This window comes from Capsicum annuum, chromosome 10, assembly GCF_002878395.1.
Source record: "Capsicum annuum cultivar UCD-10X-F1 chromosome 10, UCD10Xv1.1, whole genome shotgun sequence".
Taxonomy (NCBI): domain Eukaryota; kingdom Viridiplantae; phylum Streptophyta; class Magnoliopsida; order Solanales; family Solanaceae; genus Capsicum; species Capsicum annuum.
Window position 1 is genome coordinate 122,972,732 of NC_061120.1, and position 12,126 is coordinate 122,984,857.

Genomic DNA, 12,126 nt, shown 5'->3' on the forward strand with positions numbered 1-12,126 from the left:
TAATTAAATTTTTTAAATTTAGTTCGGGCCCGAACTCAGCATGGGCCTTATACTAGTTTATACTTTATAAAAAAGTGAAGCCATAGAGCGACCAAGGGTAATTTAGGTAATTTACAAGCATTTCCAAACCAAGGGTCGTTTAGGTAATTTGATAAACCAAGGGGCGTTTAGGTAAATTTAACAAAATACATATGGGTCAAAATATCTGTGATATTTCCACACTCATCTAATACATGGACAAATTATATCCACACAAGTGTACAACATTATCACCATATATGTAATTGTATAATTCTAGAAGAAACTTTTGTTAATTGAATAAATAGTGTCTCTTTCATCATTTATTACATGTTCGTGGAAAATCTCATAAAAAAGTGTCAAAGGTAATACTTTCAACTTTTATACAATAAAATTTCCTCATATGACAAACTTTTTAGAATGTTTTTCTTTTGGTTGTTATTTTATTAGAATTTGATAAATTTCTTTGATCTCAATGTTGTAAATTGGGTTTATAAATTGCTTGACCGGTGTTTGGGATTTAAGATCTTCAACTTTATTACAATAAAATTTGCTCATATAACAATAAATGTTTAAGAATGTTTTTTCTTTTGCTTGTTATTTTATTAGAATTTGATAAATTTCTTTGATCTCAATGTTGTAAATTGGGTTTATAAACTGCTTGATCGGTGTTTGGGGTTTAAGATTTTCAACTTTATTACAATTTTTTTTTAAAGTATGTGTTGGTTTTTGGATGTTATTTTATTAGAATTTGATATTTTTGGATCTCAACGTTCTAGATTGGGTTTAGAAGATTTGATTTATCTTTCGATTAATTTTTTTTTTTTGATATTCCTGCATCTCACTGTTCTAGAATGGGTTTATACACGATTTATAAAATGCTTGATCGGTGTTTCGGATTAAAGATTTTCAACTTTTATATTTCTTTCCAAAAAATAAAATTAATTTTTTAAATATGTGTTTGCATTTGGCTGTTATTTTTTTTAATATGTGTTTGCATTTGGGTATTATTTTATATATATAAGAATTATCATCCTTAACCTTGAACCATACATTTATTAACATTTCATCTTTGTACTTGATTATTTTATGATTCTTTTTTCTCCAATTAATTGTTCATTTATACTAAATCTATATATGTTCAACTGTTCATTTTACAGTTTCCTCTTTGGACTGCTAACTGAACGTACATGTCTACATTATATTGTGTGATAAGTATGACTTACTTAATTTTCTTTTTTAAATTAGAATTAAATAGTTTAATCAATAATTTGTTTGGTTATTTTGTTCTGTTTAAAAGAAAAAATATTACATTTTTAAAAAAAAATCCTCTAGCAGAAAACAAATTTTTATTTGATGAATGACTAATAAAGTTTTTTTTTTTTTTTTTTTAAATTTAAAGAATTCATACAAAAAAATTGGATTGCAAAAATGTCGTGTAATACAGATGCTAAGAAAGGTCAAACTTCTGAAAAAATAAATGCGACAAAAATGCGAGAAGACATGAATTATATAGAAGAATTCCACCAGACAAAAAAGTGGCTAATTCCACCAGACAAAAAAGTGGCTAACACATCAAAGAGTAAAAAGATCAGCTATAAAAAGAAAAAGAGTAAAAAGATCAGCTATAAAAAGAAAATGATGTCTGAAAGTTCAATGAATGATGATTCAACTATATCAGCTATAAAAAGAAAACGATTGTCTGAAAGTTCAATGAATAATGATTCAACTGCTGCATGGTGTAGCAATTCAAGTTCAATGAATAATGATTCAACTGCTGCATGGTGTAGCAATTCTATGAATTTTTCTGCTGACCAAAGATCTCTTATAAGAGAGTCAACACACTCATCAAAACCAGGTAGAGATAAACGTAATCATAAATAATTTCTATTACTAAAACATTAAGTAATTAATTTAAAAATGATAATAATAATACTATATACTAAAATTACTAAGTCCTTAATTTGGAATTCTCATATACAGGGTTTGGTTTGGTTTTAGAGAATGTACCAACTCATTTACTTTGCAATTAAAAATGAGTTACATTAAATTAAATACTATTTTAAATTGTTAATTTTTTAAAGTTAAAAAGTTTGAATTTAAGCTACTGCATTTTGTTGTAGCAATGGTTCTATCCACTTAACTACACATGAAATTTCAAAAGAATTGAAAAAACTTTATCTAGAAAATATTGAGGAATCAAAACATTTTAAAGCTTATATTAGAACATACAATAATATATTTGTATTCACCTCTCTTGATGTATCTTATGACAAAGAATTAGCAAAACGAAATAATGATATTTATACTTTTCGGGTTCAAGGACAGATGTATCATTTCATTAATAACCAAATTCCTACAAATCAAAAAGGAAAAAAATCTGTAATTATATTTCTTTGATAGTGAAAATGAGGTAAGAAATTGAATGACATGTTCAAATAAAATAAATGAATGTATTGTTGTAAAATTAATGGACATATTAAAAAGAAATTCATATTCTATGTTTTTAAAATCTTGAATAGATGTTCCAAAATTATCTGATTTTTATATAGCCTTTAAATGTGATTTTGATTTAGATCAACGAATATATAACTTACCAACTGTAAATGGGTAGAACAAGATATTAATAATACTATTTCTACACCACATATTCGAATATATACAAAAAATGATAGAAGTCAATTAGTAAATTATTATTATGGCTGCTATGAGATCCATTAGAATATCCTTTATTGTTTTCATATGATCAAAATGGTTGGCATTGTGGTATTAAAAAAATAAACATTCATCTAGCGCATCTACATAAAAATATTGTGAGCAAGAACAATTACCAAATGTAATAAATATGTCTTCAATTGATGGACTTCTTGATATGGAAGCCAAAGTTATGCCAAAAGAAAAACGAAAAAAAGACATTGTTTCTTGTCGAAAATATTATTGTTACAAACTACAAATAAGAGATGATGAAAATATTATCTTACACTCGAAAAGATTATTTCAACAATACATAGTAGATCAATGGATAAAAATTGAAAGTCAAAGATTAGCCTTTGCTTCTTTTAATCAAGATTTATTTAAAGTAGATGTATTACAAGGAATTTTAGATATTTTACGATGTGACAAAAGAGAAGCTTCAAGAATAGGAAAACAATGCATACTACCTCTTAGATTTACAGGAGGCTCAAGGGACATGCACATGCGATATATGGATGCTATCGCATTGGTACAACATTTTGGAAAGCCTGATATATTTTTGACTATGACATGCAATCCTTCTTGGCTTGAAATAGAAGAAAACCTTCTCTCAACTGATGAATCACAAAATAGACCTGATTTGATTACTCGAGTGTTTAAAGAAAAGTTAGAAGAATTGAAAAATGATATATTGAAAACACATGTATTTGGAAAACACATGTATGAGAAAACAAATTCTTATCTATACACACTTGTTACACAACACATGATGCATGGTCCTTGCGGTAGTTTGAATCCAACAAATTCTTGTATGAAGAAAAAGGATTATTGTGAACATAAATATCCTAAAAAGTTGCACAACATACAACTAAAGGAAAAAATTCATACCCAATTTATAAAAGACAAACTGATGGGAAAAATGTGAAAATTAAAGGACACTTTCTTGATAATACATGGATTATTCCTTATAATCCATTTTTACTCTGTAAGTTCTACTGTCATGTGAATGTAGAGATTTGTTCAGACATTAAAGTTATAAAATACATTTATAAGTACATTTGTAAAGGATACGATAAAATAGCATTTCTTATACGTTCTAATGATACGGACATAGAGATAGATGAAATAAAAGAATATCAATCTGCTCGGTGGGTATCACCGCCTGAAGCTGGATGGAGAATATTCACTTTTCCCATTAGTGAAATGAATTCAAGTGTGTATCATCTTCAACTACATCTTGAAGGGCAACAATTTGTTTCTTTCAAGAGTATAGATACTATTAAGAAAATTGTAGATAATCCCATGATTAAAAAGACAATGTTAACTGAGTTTTTTTAATGAATAGATTAAACAAAGATGCTAGGAACTTAAATTTATTATATTGAGAATTTTCAAAACATTTTGTTTGGTCAATATTAGATAAAATGTGGACACGTGGTGAACGCGGTTCTGTTATTGATCGTGTCGTGACATGTCATCCAACGGAAGGAGAAAGATACGATCTTAGATTACTTTTAATAAATGTCAGAGGACCAAAATCATATGAAGATTTGTGAACTGTAAATGGAGTACGTTACAATACCTTTAGAGAAGTAGCGGAAAAAAGAGAATTATTTCTTTGTGATAATAATTTGATTGAATGCATGACTGAACCTGCAGGTTATCAAATGCTGTTCAGTTTAAGGCAATTATTTGCTATGTTGTTGATTTATTGTAAATGGGAAAAATTTGAAGACCAAATGTTCGAGGATTTCAAAAAATTATCAAACATGAATAATAGAGAAATCCGCTACAAAGTTTTAAATCATATTAATGACATTCTTCACTCAATGGGTTGAGATGTTAATGAGTTTGAAGTAATTTCAGAATACGTTAAACCATCTTCAACAGCAAGAGAAACTAAAGATGTTCATTTTGAAAGAAATATTCGTGCTAGTCAACAAGATTTATTATTGCAAAGTAAATTAAATACTGAACAAAAATAGCGTATAATATAATTCTTGATAGAGTATACTCAAATAAATCAGGAGCGTTCTTTATTGATGGTCCTGGTGGTACTAGCAAAAGCTTTCTTTATCGCGCTTTATTGACTGCGGTGAGACATAAAAGATTAATTGCTTTAGCAACTGCAAGCTTTGGTGTTGCAGCTTCGCTTTTTTCCGGAGGTCGAATTGCTCATTCAAGATTTAAAATTTCAATTGATATTGATGAAAATTTTATTTGTAATGTTAGTAAACAAAGTTCATTGGCATCTCTAATACGAGATGCAAAACTGATTGTCTGGGATGAAATTTCAATGGCAAAAAAGAAAATTGTTGAAGCATTTGACTTGCTTTTAAAAGATTTAATGGAAATAAATACACTTTTTGGTGGAAAAGTAGTTGTTTTTAGTGGTGATTTAGTCAAACTCTTCCAGTTGTTCGTAGTGGAAAAAAGGAAGATTTTATTCGCGAAAGTTTATTGTGCTCCAAAATTTGAAATCAGCTTGAAAAAATTACAACTTAAGGAGAATATGCGCACGAAAAAGGATCCTGCATTTTGTGAATTTTAATGAGAATTGGTGATGGCTAGGAAAAGAAAAAAGATAGTGGAAAAATTGAAATTCCTTCCTCTCTTATCATTCCATTTACTTCTGAAAAAAAATCACTAAATCAGCTCTTTAGAGTTACTTATCTTGAATTATACACATGTCATTCAAATCCTTTCTTTTTTACTTCACGGGCTATTTTAACCACCAAAAATGATTTTGTTGATGAAATAAATAATATGTTGATCTCTCAATTTTCAAACGTTGAAAAAATTTACATTGCTATAGATGAAACTAATGACCCGAAAGATCAAAGTGAGTATGAAGATTTTTTGCACACTTTAAATCTTGCTGATGTGCCTCCGTACAAATTAATTCTGAAGAAAAATTATCCGATTATACTATTAAGAAATCTGAATCCTTCAGAAGGTTTATGTAATGGAACAAAATTAATATGCAATGATTTTAATACCCATATCATTAATGCAACAATAGCTAGCGGTGATTTTAAAGATACACATATATTCATTCTGCGAATACCGCTTATGATATCAGAAGATCAAAAAATTACCGATTTCTTTTAAAAGGACTCAATTTTCAGTGCGATTATATTTTGCCATGACAATAAACAAAGTTCAAGGACAAACTTTAAATTTTCTTGATATATATTTGCGGGAGCCTGTCTTTTCTCATGGTCAATTATATGTTGCTTTATCAAGAGCGAAAAGTTTTGACAATGTTAAAGTTTTAATTAAACCATCTACATATAATGTTGTCTATGATGAAATTATTGAAAAAGCTTTCTCTTGAACTTACACTATTATTTTCAAAGGTAAATCTAATATATATATATAATTTTTTTTATTATTTTACATGGCATTATAGTCGTTAATATTTTATATAATATTAAATGTTATTGTATATATATATATATATATAAATTTTTTTTTTATTTTACATGGCATTATAGTCGTTAATATTTTATATAATATTAAATGTTATTGTTATAACACATCATTTACATATTTATTTAACATATTATAATCATAGATTGCTTGAACATGGCCGAAAGATTTCCAATCAATATGATCACACCTACAACGCAAGATTGGATATGTAAGATAAGTGGTTGACAAATGTCGACCAAGAGACACCAGAGATGGGAACAAAAAGTATCAGCTCTTGATACTTCAAGATGAAGAGGTATCTGCTTGCTCTATGCTGCCGACCTTTTATTATTCCTATGATTTCATACAAAAGGTGATTTTCTTGTCAGGTACCATATAAGCAAGGTCTATTTATGAAAATGTAGGAATATTTTGTCTAAATAAATTTTGCATCTTCTCGTTATCCTGTGTATGCAATCCCTGTCTCTGTCACTTTCAAACACAAGCTAGAGATTTAGTTATGGAATCAAGGCATTTTATGATGTGTTTAACAACCTAATCATTTTTCTTTTATTATGAAATATATGTCTGAAGTTCTCCTTATCTAAGAGTAGAGTACCCTGTTTTAGAATATCAAGCATTTCCAAGGGGTGAGTTTAACTCTTTTTGTTTTAATATATCTAAGTCTCCTTATGTAAGAGCAGAATACCCTGTTTCAGAACATCAACCATTTTCGATTATATATTATTGAAGTTAAAATTTGATTCTTCTCCAAAATGCACATAGGGTTCTTTTTTGTTCAATGAAATAATGGATATAACAAAGAATTTTTGCTTCAGAAAGCTATTTTAAACTTATCAAATGTTTTCTTTTGTTCAGCTGTGAACTGAAGTCAACAAGGAATTCATTTTCTGTACTCAGAATCAGTGTGTTTTTTGTTATCCCAATAGTTACACATGTGCTTTCTGCTACATAAATTAGAATATAATTGCTACCTATTGTTTTTGTGTATTCCTTGTACTATTTATGTTAGTCTAACAGTTACACATGCCTTGTAAGAGCATGAAATTACATGTGAACTATACTTGGTTAAGTCATTATAACTTGTAGCTCTTTCTCTCACACAGGAAAATCAGGTTCAGGCGATTATGTTCGGTATTGATATAACACAGTTTGAAGATGTGCTTGCACCCTTCAATACATATTTGGTGTCTGTTGCGCAAGTGAAAGATCCACCTTTTGAATATAAGAGTGCACTTAATGATTACATTTGGACAATTGATAGAAACACCATAGTTGAGCCCATTGAAAAGGTTACTCCTCCGAAAGATCCGTTAACTCAGCCAACAAGGTTAACTCTTACCGCATTTGACACCTTCGAGTATCAACCCAAAGACTATGAGTTTGGTATTTAAAAGTACATTTAATTATTTTGGTATTAAAGGAAACTTAATTACTAATATAATAGTAGGATTCTAATTATCTAATTAGTTTAACATTTATTTCTTTTAATAATGCAAGATGTACTTGCCATTGTCATCAACGACAGCCATCCTACAAAGACAGCAAGCGAAAAAAAAGTTCAGGAGTTCATTATCATTGATGAACAGTAAGTAAATAAACCACACAGCCTCCTGTTTGTCACTAGCGCTACTATATTTCTTTCTTAGCTAAATAGTCTAACGATGAAATAAATTTTTGTCGATAAAGAGTTAATTGATCTACAAACAATGCCTACTTTGTTGCGATCTAACTTAAAAAAATATAGAAAATAAATTATTAAACTCAATAGATACAACAACTTTTTTAATTTAGTATTAAAATGATTGAGTCTTATGTAACATTATGTAATTAGCAAATTATACTATTATGTAACTAAACTAATCACTTTAATTCAACCTTCCCATGATAAAGATCCCCCAAAAAATAGTCTATAATGAGCATGCGAATAAATTACATCAGCTTTTAAAATTTAGTATTACAATGACACACACTTATGTAACATTATGTAATTAGCAAATTAAACTATTATGTAAGTAAACTAATAACTGTACTTCTACCTTCCCACGATGAAGACCCCCCAAAAAATAGTTTATAATCAGTATGCGAATAAATTACAAATATTACGCTTTTACATAACATAAATTTTCCTTATATGCAGAAAAAAGCCAATAAAATTGACACTTTGGGATAGTTTCATCGATCATAATGGGCCTAAACTTTTAAATCAAATTCATACTTACCCCGTCATTCTTGCTAGAAGAGTTTCAAAAGCAACATTAGGTGAAACTACAATCGTTACATGTTTTGTCTCTTTTAATAATATACCATTACATGATGGATTTTTATTTAAAACAAGCATTCTATAATGCATGCAGGATCAACAAATAGATTCAATGGTTTGTCGAACAGGTTCAATACAACAATTGAGATCAATCCTCTATATCCACAGGCCGCCGTATTGAGGACATGGTAATATGCATTTATAGTTTTATATTTCCATCCAAAATGCTAAGTATAAACTACATCTTATGGTTACAACTATATAGGATGAAGACAATTGAACCGGAACTTGTTGCTTATAAGATGAAGAGTACTACTGCAGTAGGCTCTATTCTGTTGGTTCCCTTTGAGGATAAAATTATACCTGTCGCTAATATCAAAGAACAAATTTCGATAATGATTACCACTTTTGTACTTTCAATTCTTCAAGTTATAATACACTAAATAAAAACTTAAATTGTGTCATTCTTAAATTTTTAGGGACATGTATTTTATGTCGAAGCTGAACTGTCTTTTGCAAGAAAGGACCAACACCTTTGTGTCTTACATTGCCCAAGCTATAAGACATTATTTTCAAGATACAATGTGCGAAGAGAAATCTACTGCACCACTTGTCACCGATCCACATTATTGACTCACAAGTATAAATGCTTTTTAACAATATAATTTGCACATTTATATTACTGTTTAAATATAATTAATCTCATTATTAATTACATTTAAATTACTTATTTTCAAAAATTTCATAGGTGCCACTTTGAAGTCATTGTTAAAGATAATAGCGGTATTGCAACTACTACAATTTCAGATGAATTTGCAGAACAAATATTGTTTCTTTTTGCAGAAGAGATTTATGAGATCACATTTGTCAAAGTACCTAAAACTTTGCCTTTTAAAAAAGCCAATACAGTTCTATTTCAAAATTTTTTTTTGTGATTCACTCTGTCATTCGTTAATAAAACAAATTAAAATACACAATCATCTTTTGCATAAACTTTTTAATGTTTATTTCATGCTTAAAATTTCAAGTTTCTATTGAATAACAATCACTTTTCTTCTTTGGATTGTTAGTATTATTCATATCATTTTTAATCAATTTTTACGCTTTCAGAAGGACACATCATCTCTTCCAATTTTGCAAAATCAATTCAATGGCAAGCTGTTCAAAATTCAAATGAAGAGGTTATATCAAAAAAATCAGGATTCAACACCAAAGTTCTCAATTTTATCTGCCTTAGAGGAAAAATATGTGGTTCATAAATCATTGCCAGCAACTATAGTTGATGTTCCAGAACTGAAAAAATTCCCAATTGCACATCTTATCTTTGACGCAAGCAAGCATCAAAACACACCAAACAAATGCAGTTCATCCTCTAAAAAACATAGCATGAAAACCAGAACTTCTTCTATAAAGAAGAACTGAAAGATAATACCATTTATTTCTCGATTGAGTTTGCAGTTTTAGATGCTACTTTATTACCTAAAATTTCTTCTTCCACCTTTTTAATTTGACTATTTGTTTACTTAAAGTGCAGCTTAAATACTTTTGCTCCTTTTTTTGTGAATCGGTTAAAATCATCTGTGCTACTACTGGATGCCTTTTGGATTGCAATTTTGCACCTTCTATGTTTTTTTGAAGGATTGAAAAGATTTTAGCGGCTATGATATAAGGTAAGTTTATCTGCATTTTTATTAGATTCATTTGTCCGAACAACTTCAACATATTTTGAATTGTATCTCAATTTCAATCAATACATACTGAACTTTTTTAACATTTGTTCACCAACTAATAGCCTGTTGGTAATTTATGCAGGTACTTTTTTGAAGCTTATTGAACAGGTGAGAAGATGGACAAGATTTATTTTCTATACATTTCATACAATAATTCAATTTCTAATCTAATGTGTTCCATTCTTTTGTAAGGATCATGACTGAGTTATTTTTTTAAAGTAAAGGAGAAAGAAGAAAAGAAAGCCACCAATTAAGAAATAAAAGTTCTATCGAGTTGCATCTTCATAAAGGTATTTCTATTTTCTAAAACTATAAATAGCCATTTATTATAAAGAACAAAATGAGAAATATAGAGAAGAATAACTTTTCCACTAGCATGTGTGACAGTAGTGGCACGATAATTTTAATTAAACTTTTATACCTCCATCAGTATAATATGCTTGGTTGTCTGTAAATTTAGTTTTGGATTATTTTTTTGCTGGAAACGATTTTTCCATTAAAACATTAAATATTGTTGCTTCCCCGATGCATTCTTAGTTCATGCACAAGCTGATGTAACAATTGTACTGTACCTTTGCATGTTACATCATCATATAATTCCTCTGGATTTGCTTCCTGCAAGATAGAGTCGCAAACTGTATGACACTAGCTCATGGTAATTTCTTGCTTTTCCACATTTTTGATGTTTCTTGCATGACAACCACATCAGTGTGCTGGTTCTGACTTTTTTTAAGCTTCTATGGTTCATAGTGTACGTTAAGTAACAAATTATAGGGTCTTAGTGCTTAGCAAGATACGTTTTTCTTATAATTGATCCTTCAGATCTGCCACTTTCTCATTACTAAGAAGTCTTTGACAACTCTTAGACAATTGAACTTGATTTCATTTACAAAATTTTTTCAGCGTGGTTCTCAAATCACTCCATTGGCCACTAAGCCACAAAGAGATTAACTTTCGAAGTTGGAATAGTGAATTTTCTGGTTAAATGTATAGTTATTATTTTTTTCCCTTCTGCTGAATAAGAATCTACTTGATAAAGATTTAGACTTTTCATGGTCATTTAGTTTTCTGACGTTTGAAATTTGTGTGCTACTGTTATCTTTCAGACACAAAGTAAAGGTTCTTTCCAACCGTCCTTTTAGTATTCTTTTATTTGGTACAAATTTGATTCTAATTCGCTATATGATCTGGCTGTGTTTGGTCTTATTCTGCAAGCTCTCACTCTGTTTGTTCTTTTCATTTTGTTGCTTGACGGTAGACTTATGAAAATCCTTTGCGGTCAAATACTGCATATTCAGTTTTGAGGTGAGTCTGTCACCAAAAAATCTTTTCTTATGCTTCAACCTAACATGGCAGTTACTTTACAGTTCATTATTTGTGCATATCAGTCGTAACAAGTTATGAAATTTCATTTTGTTTCAGGCAGTATTTTGTTCACATGGATGATACTATACCCAAAAAGGTGAGTCATGCTTCTCAACTTGTTCAATGGCTCTAAAATTCTCTGGAAACCAAAAAAATGTTATACCCTACAGTAATGACCATTAAACTTCAATCTTAATTTCAAAAAATAGAGATCCTTATTTAGTTCAATTTGACCTATTTAATTGTTCAACATTACATATGAGAGCTTCGATATTTTACCATTGCCACAGATTACATCTCAGGAAATAGAGCCTTAAGTTTTAAAATGAAATCCTTAAAGGATAAACAAAATAATGGTATAAAAGAACTTGTTGAGCAGCCAATCTGGCTCTTCACAAGGCCTACAAACATTACTCCCGTCCAGCACCATATAACATGCTATTACCTAGCCGTTCTGACTTAAAATAACTACTGTGTTGGTCTTCTTTAAATAAAGATTTGTTCTATTCTCATATTTTCAACTTCTGAACTAATTTAATCTTTATATCTCATTTAACAAATGTCTCATCGCGAATGCCTGATTGATTGATCGCAATAACAAAACTGCATCTCCTATTGTGG

At 29.3% G+C, this 12,126-nt stretch overlaps 1 protein-coding gene across 2 annotated transcripts; it reads left to right on the plus strand.

The window, feature by feature from the left end:
• The first annotated feature begins 320 nt into the window (after positions 1-320).
• On the plus strand, positions 321-9,074 carry LOC124888022. 2 transcript variants are annotated; one of them, XM_047398126.1, is made up of 5 exons: positions 321-383; positions 6,290-6,442; positions 7,254-7,533; positions 7,648-7,735; positions 8,505-9,074. In XM_047398126.1, exons 3-5 carry the CDS (start codon positions 7,275-7,277, stop codon positions 8,515-8,517), a joined length of 360 nt encoding a protein of 119 aa, XP_047254082.1. In that variant the 5' UTR covers positions 321-383; positions 6,290-6,442; positions 7,254-7,274; the 3' UTR covers positions 8,518-9,074. The 2 variants fall into 2 exon arrangements, with proteins under 2 accessions (XP_047254082.1, XP_047254083.1); XM_047398127.1 differs by lacking the exon at positions 321-383 and adding an exon at positions 1,177-1,233.
• Positions 9,075-12,126: the final 3,052 nt, after the last annotated feature.

What these genes read in the sequence shown, in the direction of transcription:
- LOC124888022 (XM_047398126.1), top strand. Translation starts at nt 7,275, where the DNA reads ATGTTCGGTATTGATATAACACAGTTTGAAGATGTGCTTGCACCCTTC. An exon ending in ACCCAAAGACTATGAGTTTG is followed by an intron (nt 7,534 to 7,647) that starts GTATTTAAAAGT and finishes TAATAATGCAAG; the next exon opens with ATGTACTTGCCATTGTCATC.